General features: G+C 40.2%; 1 protein-coding gene across 2 annotated transcripts; it reads right to left on the bottom strand.

Moving 5' to 3' along the window:
* Positions 1–216: 216 nt before the first annotated feature.
* Positions 217–11560, bottom strand: akt2 (v-akt murine thymoma viral oncogene homolog 2). 2 transcript variants are annotated; one of them, XM_054616970.1, is made up of 14 exons: positions 11118–11560; positions 8906–9075; positions 8477–8608; positions 8253–8364; positions 6844–6997; positions 5686–5817; positions 5480–5545; positions 5324–5392; positions 4519–4641; positions 4258–4386; positions 3357–3571; positions 1775–1862; positions 1587–1689; positions 217–1465 (listed from the first exon to the last, which is right to left on the bottom strand). In XM_054616970.1, the coding sequence occupies exons 2-14, from the start codon at positions 8949–8951 to the stop codon at positions 1386–1388; spliced, it is 1449 nt and encodes a 482-aa protein (XP_054472945.1). In that variant the 5' UTR covers positions 8952–9075; positions 11118–11560; the 3' UTR covers positions 217–1385. The 2 variants fall into 2 exon arrangements, with proteins under 2 accessions (XP_054472945.1, XP_054473025.1); XM_054617050.1 differs by lacking the exon at positions 11118–11560 and adding an exon at positions 10882–10902.
* Positions 11561–12079: the final 519 nt, after the last annotated feature.

A 12079-nucleotide genomic window follows, 5' to 3' on the forward strand; every position in this document is an offset into this window, starting at 1 on the left:
CTATTACACCTCCAACCAGCAGCCAGTTGGTCGGTAGGTCAGTCTGGACTCTATGAACCAGACTGCTGCATCACTTTAAATTAATTAATGAAGATTTTTTAAAGCAAAGGTTAGCCATGCATGAGATCCCAGTTTCTATTCCTGACTGAGTCAATTTAGCGGCGACTGGTCACGGCGATCATAAATTACATGCTTGTTCCCTTTAAAAAAAAAAAAAAAAAAAAAAAAAAAAAAAGGCCATTGAGTTTGTTGTGTAGTGCCCTCTAGTCGATATTCCAGCAATAGTTCAGAGTTTAAAAACGTGCATGAAAACAGACACAAATGGATGGTTGAGAATCAAAACGGTTGTTCATACATCCTCCTGCACTCATATGCGCGCACACACACACATTCACACGTCCACTCTTCGATTCTGACACACACACACACACACACACACACACACACACACACACACACACACACACACACACACACACACACACACACACACACACACACACACACACACACACACACACACACACACACACACACACACACACACACACACACACACACACACACGTGCAGTGCAAACACAGAAATGGCATCCCTCCCCCCGCCTCCCCATTTGCTCCTACTGTAGGAGCAGTCCCACATTTGATTTGTAACAGCAAGTTCCAGAAAGAGCACTTGTTAAAAGAAAAAGAAAAAAAAAAACAAATCACAAAAAATGCAGAAATATGGCTTTACATTTAAAACCGTAACAATCGATGTAACAATCTTGTCTTTTTCCCCAAATCTTTTCTATTTTTCCTAATTTTGATTATGCTTTTTTAAAATTCTATCAAGTACGTTTGCTTGTGTGTATATATATATGCAGTCTATGCATGGGTTGGTGTGTGTGTGTGTGTGTGTGTGTGTGTGTGTGTGTGTGTGTGTGTGTGTGTGTGTGTGTGTGTGTGTGTGTAACATGGGTACAGCTGGTAAAGAGGTGGTACTTGCTGGCATAACCTGGTTTTCAAAGGGTCAAGGCTTTGATGTGGTACCCCAGTGTAGTGCAGCAGAGGTCCTGCAGGGAAGCCTGAAGCCAACCCTGAGAGGACGCACAGAGACAAAAGCTGCCGGACAATCCACACAAACCTCCTGAGGTCGGTCACTCACGGCCCGTGTGTTCATCTCATACTCAATGATCCCCGTCTTGTCTGAATAGCCAGGATATGTGTGTGTGTGTGTGTGTATGTGTGCGTGCGTGCGTCCGTGTGTGCACGTGCGTTAAAGACAGAATGAAAATGTGTCTTGTGCCAGTTTTTTTTTGTTTGTGTCGTTCCCCAGCAGTGCAAGTGTGTATGTGGGATTGTGATCGTGTGTTAGCCTGCCTGCGTGTTCAAGAGTCTCAGTGATCATTCCCGTATGCTGGCGGAGTACGAGAACTGAGGGAAGTGTGTGCGCTGATCTGAATCCTCGGCGTCTAAACTGTCATCTGGAGTAAAGAGAGGGAGGGAAAAGAAAAATACATGAACAACCAGTTTAGACATGAATGTGTAAAAACTCTTCTAAATCCAAATTCAAAGCACAAAAACAGCAGTTGTCGATATACTTACACTTGTCAGGGGGGGTTATTGTTATGGTTTGTGCTGTGAACTCATCATCGAAGTAACGCGTGTCCGTCTCTGATGTTACCTGGGGCTTGAAGGGTGGAATAAGCTGAGGAGAAAAATAAAACGATATTAGTCATTTTTACATTCTGAAAATCTTATTTTAAATGTCATTAGTTTTCCCGGTACCCCACCTTCCTTTCAAGAACATCCTGCCAGTTGATGGAGGTGAAGAACTTGTGGCTCATCACTTCTTTGGCATCGTCCGGTCCGCCTCCAAGCCTGGAAACAAAAACACAAACACTATCATCATCACCACCCACTCACCAGAAACCTTTTTATTTAGACAGATAATTGTGCAAACACTGTCAGTAGAAATGTACAACAAGCGATTATTTTGTGTTGTTCCCTTTTGACTTGTATTAACCAATTTCTAGACAAATGTAGTCCTCATTTCCTTACTGCTAACAGCTGCATGTGTTGGTAAGTCAGGCAGTGCTCAATGTACTAATATTAGCAGCTCTTCGACCGTTCCCGGAAACACCGGGGCTCGACCAAAACAACAATCAATTATGTCCTTGTTTATGACCATTACTCTGTACCAAAACTAATCAAAAAGGAACAAAGGCGTAATAATGGGGTTACTTATTTTATAGCTGAATATGTGGTGCCCTCGAGCGCAGGGGAAGATTCAGAAAACTAATCAAGTGCTAAGGACGGGGTGCAAAGTCCCCGGAAGAGAAAATGTTTTTCTTGAGCTGCACTGCTGCATCTTCAGGAGGCAGTTATTCAGCTGAACAGTCATGTTTTCACAGCGAAACCGAACATAAAGAGAAAACGTTTATTTTTATCTTAAATTAAGCGCGTTTAATATTAAAACATTGTTCCACAATTTCATGATTGTTTTATTTTATATTTTGGATGTTGCTGTGAATGAAATAAGAATATTTTGCCGACATTAGCTTATTTCAGATGTGTCAGTACAGAAATGCCCAAAATATGTTTAAGGTAATTTATGAACAGTCGAGAGAAATCCATCATGCTTCAATGACAATCTAACAAAACACTAGCACTGTAATAGATAAACTTTTCTAAATGCTGCTTGATACAGTGAAATGCTCTTTTATGTCTTTTGTCTTTACAAAAACAGACCTAAAGAAATATGTAAGTGGGAATTTTAAGATTTCATCAAACACGTTTTAATTTTGGTTTAATATCTGTAAAAGTATCTTTGGGTATAATTTCTATTTTCAACTTTTCAGCTACTGATTTAGAATGAGTGACACTTGCCATCAGTTTACTAACAAACATTAAAAGAGACACCATTAATACATGATCGCGTTCTTATTTTGACCACCATTATCCTTCATGTATTTACTAAATTAGTGCCTGATTATCAAGGAATACGGTGTTAGCAGAATTATGACCTTGCGGTTGCATTTTACTTTCATGTCTGTTTAAAATGCCATCATTTCATAATTTTATCCTTTTAGACCTTTGTGTTAAATTGTCATAATTAGTATATTTATTCTTGAGCCCAAAATATGTTTTGTGAGGTCACAGTAACCTTGACCTTTAACCTCTTGACTGTAATCAGTTGAATCTTTGAGTCGTGGACATTTGTGCCAAATTAGAAGAAATTCCCTCAAGGCACTCCTGAGATATCACGTTCACAAGAATGGTGAGGAACGACGAACAACCCAAAAACACAATACGTCTTGCCAAAGCTATTGCTGGCGAGGGAACTTCAAAAACAAACAGCTACAAACCACGAACCTTTGTTTGGGATCCTTTTTGAGCAGGCCGGCCAGCAGGGCCTTGGCTTCCGGAGCCAGGTTCTTGGGGAAGCGGATCTCCTCCATGAGAATAAGTTCAAAGAGACGCTCGTGGTCCTGGTTGTAGAAGGGCAACCGACCGCACATCATCTCGTACATGACCACGCCCAACCCCCACCAGTCCACCGCTCGTCCGTAGTCGTTGTCTTCTAGCACCTGACAGGGTAGGAATAAATCAAGAGGAATATCAGTGCAGGAATATCTATGATTTTTTACAAAGAAGTCCTTGTTTGACCCAATTTCAAAAAGACATTTGAAACTCTTTAGCATCAGTGATCAAATCTTATTAGTTTTTAATCTTCTGGTAAATTCAAGATAATGCACTGTTGCATACTGTCCTTTTTCATCATATTACATGACCAATCCCTATTAAGCCCCTGTAGCATAAGGGTTTAGGAGCATACCACATAACAGCAACGTCCACTGTTCAACCCTACACTGACTGTCAAATCAAGGCAAAAGCCCCCCCCAAAAAAAATCTATTTACAGATACTAAATGATTGAATTTAACTGTATGATTTTGTTGTGCTTTTATTCCTACTGTAAACAAACTCATTTTGCAGCAGTTCAGATCAGATGATGTCCTCACTATACACTTACATTTCTGCTGTAGGACATTTAGGTTATGAACAAAATTTGAGAGCTCTTTCCCATCCCAGTTACTTGTTGATTATTAACACTTAGACGATATCTAGTCCCATATCACGATACCAATACAATACCACAAAGTGTTCAGACATGAAACTACCAATTTATCAAAGCCCTTTAGCATCAGTACTGATTTACATAATCCTGGTCACACAACATATTGACGTCAGAGTCCAAAGCCATCATTGCGTTACCTCCGGTGCCAGGTACTCCGGCGTTCCACAGAAGGTTTTCATGGTGGCGCCGTCTGTGATCCCCTCTTTACACAGCCCGAAGTCTGTTATCTTTATGTGGCCGTCCTTGTCTAACATGAGGTTCTCCAGCTGTGCAGGAAAAGACTCATGTTAGTTTTAGATTGTATGACAATCTAGGGTTAAAGCATGTAAAGGAATATATCCCTCCAGCTTATTTACAAAAGAATAATACTATACTGTTAAAGCAAGCAGATGCCTTACCTTTAAATCCCTGTAAACTACATTGCGTGAGTGCAGGTACTCCAGTGCTGACACTATTTCTGCACCATAGAATCTTGCTCTGTCTTCTGAGAACACTCGGTCCCGCGATAAGTGAAAGAAGAGCTGAAAAGGAGGGAAAAGAAGAGTAAACACAGGAATAAGGGACGGAACAATTCCTCATGGGCCTTGAGATACCTGATTTTATGAAATAAAAATGATTTGTTAAGTTTGTTAGTAATTCTTTGTGGTCATATTTAATGCTCTTTGAGGCCAGAAAGAGCTCATGAGGAAATAACTGAGTATAAGCATTATTAGTATTTGACTGCAAATGGAACAAAAGTTATGACAAACAGGAGAAAATAAAAGAATCTTGCAAAAAAACAGAAAGTATTTTTGAGGGATTGCTATATGACTTGCGTTCCTACCAATGGATTTACACAAATATACACACGTTTATGCAGATCAATTAAAAGATCACTTCCTGAACAGTACACGATCAACAGAAAGATTTAATAGTAATTTAGCTTTTGAAATTATGGGTGTGTGGTCTAGCTGTTTCTTCCCCTCATAGGTTTGATTGACAGCTTTCACAGCTGCCCAAGTGAATCACACTAACCAGTCAAATGCACGAGGGTCCTTTTTAACCGGACCAAACAGGTTAGGTGTGAAAGCATCCTTAAACCGATGCATCACAAGGTTTTTGGTTTCTTTTTTACACCTCTGCTACTACAGTTAGCCATCTTCCAAGAGGTCACCCGGGTACATCCACACAATTGTAGGCAAGATGAGAAAGAGGAAAACTTACTTCTCCTCCATTTGCATACTCCATCACAAAGCATAGCCGGTCATGCGTTTGAAATGCATATTTTAGTGTCTGTAGAGGAGAAAAACAAAAATATTAGCGTCTGTACTCTTGGTCCCTTCATTTTGGAAAGCACAAACCGAGCCAACAATAACTCACCGTTAGAAAGGGATGTCGCGTATTTTGCAGAACTCTGCTTTCTGTAACCGTGTGTGCCACTTCATCCTAGAGGAATACACACACACACACACACACACACACATTTGGTTGATGCAATGAGAGCAAGACCACATAATAAATTGAGAATAATACTGTTCCAAAACAAATTAAAGTCAAGATTTTACTGTAATGGGATTAACACTAACTTTAGCAATGATGACTTCTTTGCGGAGGATTTTCATGGCGTAGTACATCCCTGTGGCCTTCTCCTTCACCAGGATCACTTTACCAAATGTCCCTTTTCCCAGCAGCTTCAGGTAGTCAAAATCACTCATGGTCTAAAGAAAAAAAGGATGAAAATGATGCATTAATGTTACATCTGTGAGTTCTAAATGTATTCTATATAATATAAAAATATATGATGGCCTGTCTTTGAAATGGACTGGATTGTTGTGAGTATTTTGATGAGTCAGTGGCTCCCCATTGTACTATCCCTTCTGCTGAGGTTGGTGCACTAAATATGATGTATTCTTACACACGCACACAAATTTCTCTCATGCATGTACAACAGATCATGCTGAAATAGTGATAAATATTTCTACTCAAATTAGAGAAGTACGCCTTTGAATGAACACTTAACAGTGAGCAAATAGCAGAGAGGTTGGAGTGCCCACCGCATGGGGGCCTAATGCCCTGAGCAGTGGGTCCCTGGTTCAATTCCCACCCGCATTATCCCCCTACTCTTTGTCCACACTTTTCCTGTCTCTTTTAACTATAACAATCAAATAAAAAGGACTTAAAATGCTCAAATAATCTTAAAAAAAGACATTTGAATGCCTACGGTGACTGGTGATCACAATTTGAATAATTTAACATACAATATAAAGCAGGAAATCATTCAAATAGGGGTAGGTCCATAAAAGAAGTGTATTTTTTTTTCCACAAAATAATCAAACTACTTTAAAGAACCACAAAACATTAAACAATCATCAGTCAACATAAAAGTATGTGGATATGCAGAACGTTTAACTGTTATACATACTGCATCTCTACCTGCTTTTTACTCTGTACGACAAATCCAGCAGACAAAAGACAAACAAAGTCCGTAAAAACAGACCAATTGAAAACCCAGTAAAGAGAATCAGTAGAAGACTAGAGAGAAAACACACACACACACACACAGACACACACACACACACACACACAGACACACACGTTGCCCTCGACTCATTTTAAGGTTGCCTCACCAAAAAAGCTTTGAGAAAGAGGCTTAAAGTTTAAACAACTTGCTCAATAAAGATGAGCTTAGCCGGACAAACACAGCAAACACTCAGCTGCCAGGCACTGCTTGTGCAAATACTGACCACTTTCGAGTGGGATTTGGACACAGCAATCTCCATCGCCTCTGTGCCGCTGCTGTCACTCGGTGAGCCAAATTTAATCTCCATGGGCTCCTCATCCTGATGCTGACTCTTCAGGCTGTTCGCCACTGCCTGGATCGATCGCATCCATTCCTCCCTGACCCAGAAGAAAACACACATTACCGTTATCAAATCTAGTCAAAGACATGTCTACATTTCTCTCAATCTATTGTAAGTACATTTGAATTGGCAGAGGTTTTGCTTTAGGGTACATATCGTAGTTAGCAATGACATATTTTTGTAAACTCTTTGTATTCAGACAGATGGTTTATATGTTGTTTTTCCAAAAGTATATGTTAAAGGAAAGCAGTAGTTTAGCAAACACAATTTAGAAGGTAGGATAATCTGGGGGGCTGCTGGGATTTGGTGCTTGGCAGAGCTGATGTAAACAAAACTGGATGGCGATTGCTTGGGTTAGGGGATTATAATCAGGTTCAATCTCACAATAAATTCTATTTCAAGCATAATGGTCTTTCCTTCTCTTGCAAACAAAAATGAATTTTGCTGCCCTTAGTGAACAACGGCCCATAAAAGGCCCTCTATGTTGCTCCTGATGTCTTTTTGTCCTATATGTTGAGATTACCTCAAGTCACCATCAATACTTTAGTCATATCCTGTCTAATCCATAATAGAGACAGAAGGCTAGGACTCTAGCTCAACTATGTGCACACTTATCTGGCTAAATCTGAAAATGCATTTATTTTATTTTCCTCTATTTTTGCCTTCTAGTCACAGCAAACCAGTGTTTTGCCCACAATTCCTTTCCAAAGTTGACATATCTGAGTTCAACCTTTAAATGTTACTTTTACCCCGTATTTATGATTATGCTGTGATCAAACCAGAATTACGTGACACATGATTTGACTGACATTTCAGTGCAAAGGTGCAGCAAAGAGAATGGTTTGCCTGGTTAAATAAATAGATTTTATAAGCTTTGATCGAACAAATCGTGGACTTCCTGAAATGTATTCAGTTGACTGACGAAAGAAAAGAAAATATCAGTGAGATCAACTTAACAGGAAGTTTGGCTACTCTGAAACACCTTATGTAATTGATAATGGGGAGCAGGAGGCAACAGAACTAAGCCTGAGCAGGCTGGGACTCAGCAGAGTAACAAGTCTGTCTCTCCTGAACAGATTTGTTGTGTAGTTTGAGGAGGAAAAGAGATTTAGCTATGTTCATATTGTTCTGGTGTTTCAGTGTAGACAGACTTTGTTTGGTGATGTCTGTTTGTCAAATGTACTGGCCTCAAGCCCACTACAGGCAGCACTTACATTTTCACAAGGTCTTTTTCTACCCAACAGGCCGATAATTTGCAATATAATAAAACCTTTGGAACTAATGTGTTTTACCTCTCCTCGTTGCTGTCTACATGGAAGGTGCGCTCAATAACAGAGGTCCACTGCAGGCAACGAATAACAAATGTGTTGGGCCTTGGGCGCTCCGTCTTCATGAGCTGGCATTCTATAAGGCAGAGATACATTAGCCAACACTGAAAAACTGAAGGCACAAACAACAAAACATAAAAAAAAACAACTTTGCACAAACTAATGCCATCCAGATGGGGAAAACTGACCTGCAACAGAGAAGTTGTTGAGTGGTGGGAGGCTGTGGTCACTGGACACCTCAGGCTTCTCTTTGTAGCCGATGAAGGAGCCATCGCTCTTCAAGATGAAGTAGCGAGGACGCCATGTTTTAATGTATTCACCTGGAAAACAGACAGGTGAAGAATTTTGATCCAACTGAGTTTTAATGTTTGAGGTCTTGCTTGTGAGTTTGGCTTTAATGTGGATGCTGTGTGACACAACTATAACAATCAAAATCCATTGTAAGGGACTGAACTAAGCTGAGCACAGCTGTTCTGCATTAATGCGTAAACTAACTTGACAGACACCTTACAAGCATACAGCTGGATTATTTTAAACTCAAAATGTAGATTTTTACATGGACTATCATATTAACGTAGACTCCGATGATTGACGGTGAACACATGAGGCCCACTTACCTCTCTTGTGGAGCCATCCCTCTCTCACAACACTGACTTCATTCATGCTGGTGCAGAAGACTGTCTGGGCCGGGAGGGGGCTGCAGACAAGCTGGTGAAAATTGTGCAAACTCTTCCTATTGGTCAAGTGCCTGACAGTGGCTCAGACGACAAAGAAACTGTATCAATACCTGAAAGACAAGAACAAAAATAAATACTGTTAATGCAGAATACACAATAACGATGCTAATTGTAGCCTAGTGTGGGTTTAACATCTACAGCTCACAAAGACCACCATTGCTCATTAATATGAGAGGGGCTATAAATCACCTGGTTTGAGTAACAGAATGTCCATTGGATACTTAATATGAGGGCACTCTAGGTCATTATAAATTATTTAAAACCTTTGCTGACGTGCAACAGTAAAAATAAAACAACTTTGTTGTTCATTTCCTCAAAATATTATTTTTAGATCAAAAAAAAATGAAATGTGCCCTAAAAGGGAAGTAAAACTACAGCCAGGTAGCTGGAGGTGAACACATACAGTCAAAAACCATTTCTCAAGACAAAGGAAACTTTTTGTGTATTGCTCTTGATGCCAATCTAAATGTGTTGTCACCACACTGCGCTTGAATAATTATCTCTCCTTCTCGGGCACTCTGTTGACTTGAAAAACAACTCGACAACAAAGAAAACTGCTGAAATCTGCACGATTGCTCACCAGCTCATATCTGATCATCCGACAGTGTCATCGAAAACGGAACTAGCAGAATGACTATCATGACTACAAGTTAGATTTGAAAAACTCTAGGTACCTCCACCATCTCATGCAACCCTTCCTGACCTACAACAAGTGTCATAATATATTTAAATATGGTATTGATGTTGTTACTCAAGTGATGCCATGTAGAAATGCCAAATCATATATTCCACTGATTCAACAATTGGCTGCAAAGCTCTTTATTGTTAAATGTAATAGCCCCTCAGAGCTGAGTGTTTGTAGAGAGGCCCTGGTGATCCACAGGGTCAAACACTGAATCAACAGATTAAGATAGATTTTCTTTTACCAGAATTGCACAGTATTTCAGTGAAAATGATGGGGGAGTTGAATATTACAGTCACCAGACGAGAAAGACTGTTTAAACTGCTTTGTTTACAAAGATAAAGACAGATAAGGATTCCCATGACTCCAGACTGTGTTGTGGCCATCAGAGGTGCACCCACGGCTGTACATGGCAGGAGAGTAACTACAGTACAGTCGAAAGTTTGGACACACCTTCTCATTCAACTACTTTGAAGAATCTAAAATATAAAACATTCTGGTTTGTTGAGCATTTGTTTGTTTACCACATAATTCCATATGTGTTCCTTCATAGTTTGGATGTCTTCAATATTAATCTACAATGTAGAAAAAAATAAAAATAAAAATAAAGAAAAACCATTGAATGAGAAGGTGTGTCCAAACTTTTGACTGGTATATATACGTATACATACGTATATATATACATTACATTACAGTCATTTAGCAGACGCTTTTATCCAAAGCGACTTACAATAAGTGTATTCAAGAGAACTACTAGTCACCAGAAGTCATAAATGTATATACATATATATATATATACATGTGTGTATTTATACATATATATCTACATACATATATATATAAATAGATACATACATAAATACATACACACATACATATATATATAAATACACACACACATAATATACATAAATACATACATATATATTTGCATATTAAACCAGTTTACAGTTAAATGTTGTGGTCACAGTGTACCTCTGGAGATGCCACATTAACACACACACACACACACACACACACACACACACACACACACACACACACACACACACACACACACACACCCTCTGTGTGTAACGTTGGTAACGTTACCGGGGGGCTTAACAGTTGAGTCAAAGTCAACAACCGTTGACGTTGACGTAAACCCCCTATTTTTTTTTTTTTTTTTTTTTACCCTTTTTTTCAAAAAAGCGGCCGTTAGCCTCTCTGCCGTAAACAAGCTGCTGAAAACAACCTCCCAACCGCCGCCGCCTGGCAGTTAAGACCAGAAGCGGGAGCGATAGAACGCTGGCCGTGACCGCGCGTTGCGACCAAACAAGGCAGCTAGCTCCGGAGCTAACAGCTAGTTAGCATGTCAGCTAACACCCTCACCCCCCATCTCCTCTCTCCCTCTCGGGGGGGTTTTCTTACCTTAAAGGGTCGGTCGGTTCTCCCGGCGACGCCCGTGTGTATTGAGAGCCCCTGTCAATGACCACACACACACACACACACACACACACACACACACACACACAACAACAGCGGCGGCGCGCTCGGGTCTGTTGCTGCAGAAGCGTGCGGGAGCGAGCGAGTGGGAATAAAGTCCACCGGGATGATGATGATGATGATGATGGGGGAGGAAGAGGAGGAGGAGAGGAGGGGGGGGAGGGTATATGTGTATCTAAACAACACAAATAAAGCCCCCTGTGGTGTATTTAATGGTAAATAGAGAGTAAACCCGCCTCTTCGTGGGGTTTTGAGCGCGTTCAGTCGGCTGCGTTTCGCGTGGAAGCCCTCCCGTGCCCGGCCACAGACGAGCACACAGAGCGGAAGTGACGTCAGAGGCCAGAGAGGGGTCCACTGCACCTGAACGGTCGGTGTGTGTGGAAGGACAGCCAGGGCTGGGCTGTGATGGGACCTTAACCTCTCACCACACCAACTGCACAGTGCAAAACACTTTAAAAAATAATAAAAAGAAGTCATGTGTGAAGTTGTGTATTTATTTAATCAGTGTTGTAGAAATAAAAGCACTTTTTCTTTTAATTTAAACCTTGTAAAAAGCCAACTACTACATTATATTACAGTCATTTAGCAGATGCTCTTATCCAAAGCGACTGACAATAAGTGTATTCAATAGTATTAAAAAAGTATTAAAAGTGCATCTCCTTTCTTAAACAAGCATCTAAGAGCATAAACCAGAGCAAAAGTTATTTATTTGAATTTAAACCTTGTAAAAAAATACACATGAAGCCAACTACTACATTACATTACAGTCATTTAGCAGATGCTCTTATCCAAAGCGACTTACAATAAGTGTATTCAACATAGGTATTCAAGAGAACTACTAGTCACCAGAAGTTAAAAGTGCATCTCCTTTCTTAAACAAGCATCTA

This window comes from Anoplopoma fimbria, chromosome 1 (genome assembly GCF_027596085.1).
Source record: "Anoplopoma fimbria isolate UVic2021 breed Golden Eagle Sablefish chromosome 1, Afim_UVic_2022, whole genome shotgun sequence".
NCBI classification, from domain to species: Eukaryota; Metazoa; Chordata; class Actinopteri; order Perciformes; family Anoplopomatidae; genus Anoplopoma; species Anoplopoma fimbria.

Coding starts and splice junctions, on each gene's coding strand:
- akt2 (XM_054616970.1), bottom strand. CDS start 8,951: ATGAATGAAGTCAGTGTTGTGAGAGAGGGATGGCTCCACAAGAGAG. Junction 5,818..6,843: donor CCAAATCCCACTCGAAAGTG/GTCAGTATTTGC, acceptor TTTTTTCTTTAG/ACCATGAGTGATTTTGACTA. Junction 3,572..4,257: donor CGGAGTACCTGGCACCGGAG/GTAACGCAATGA, acceptor CTACCCTGTCAG/GTGCTAGAAGACAACGACTA.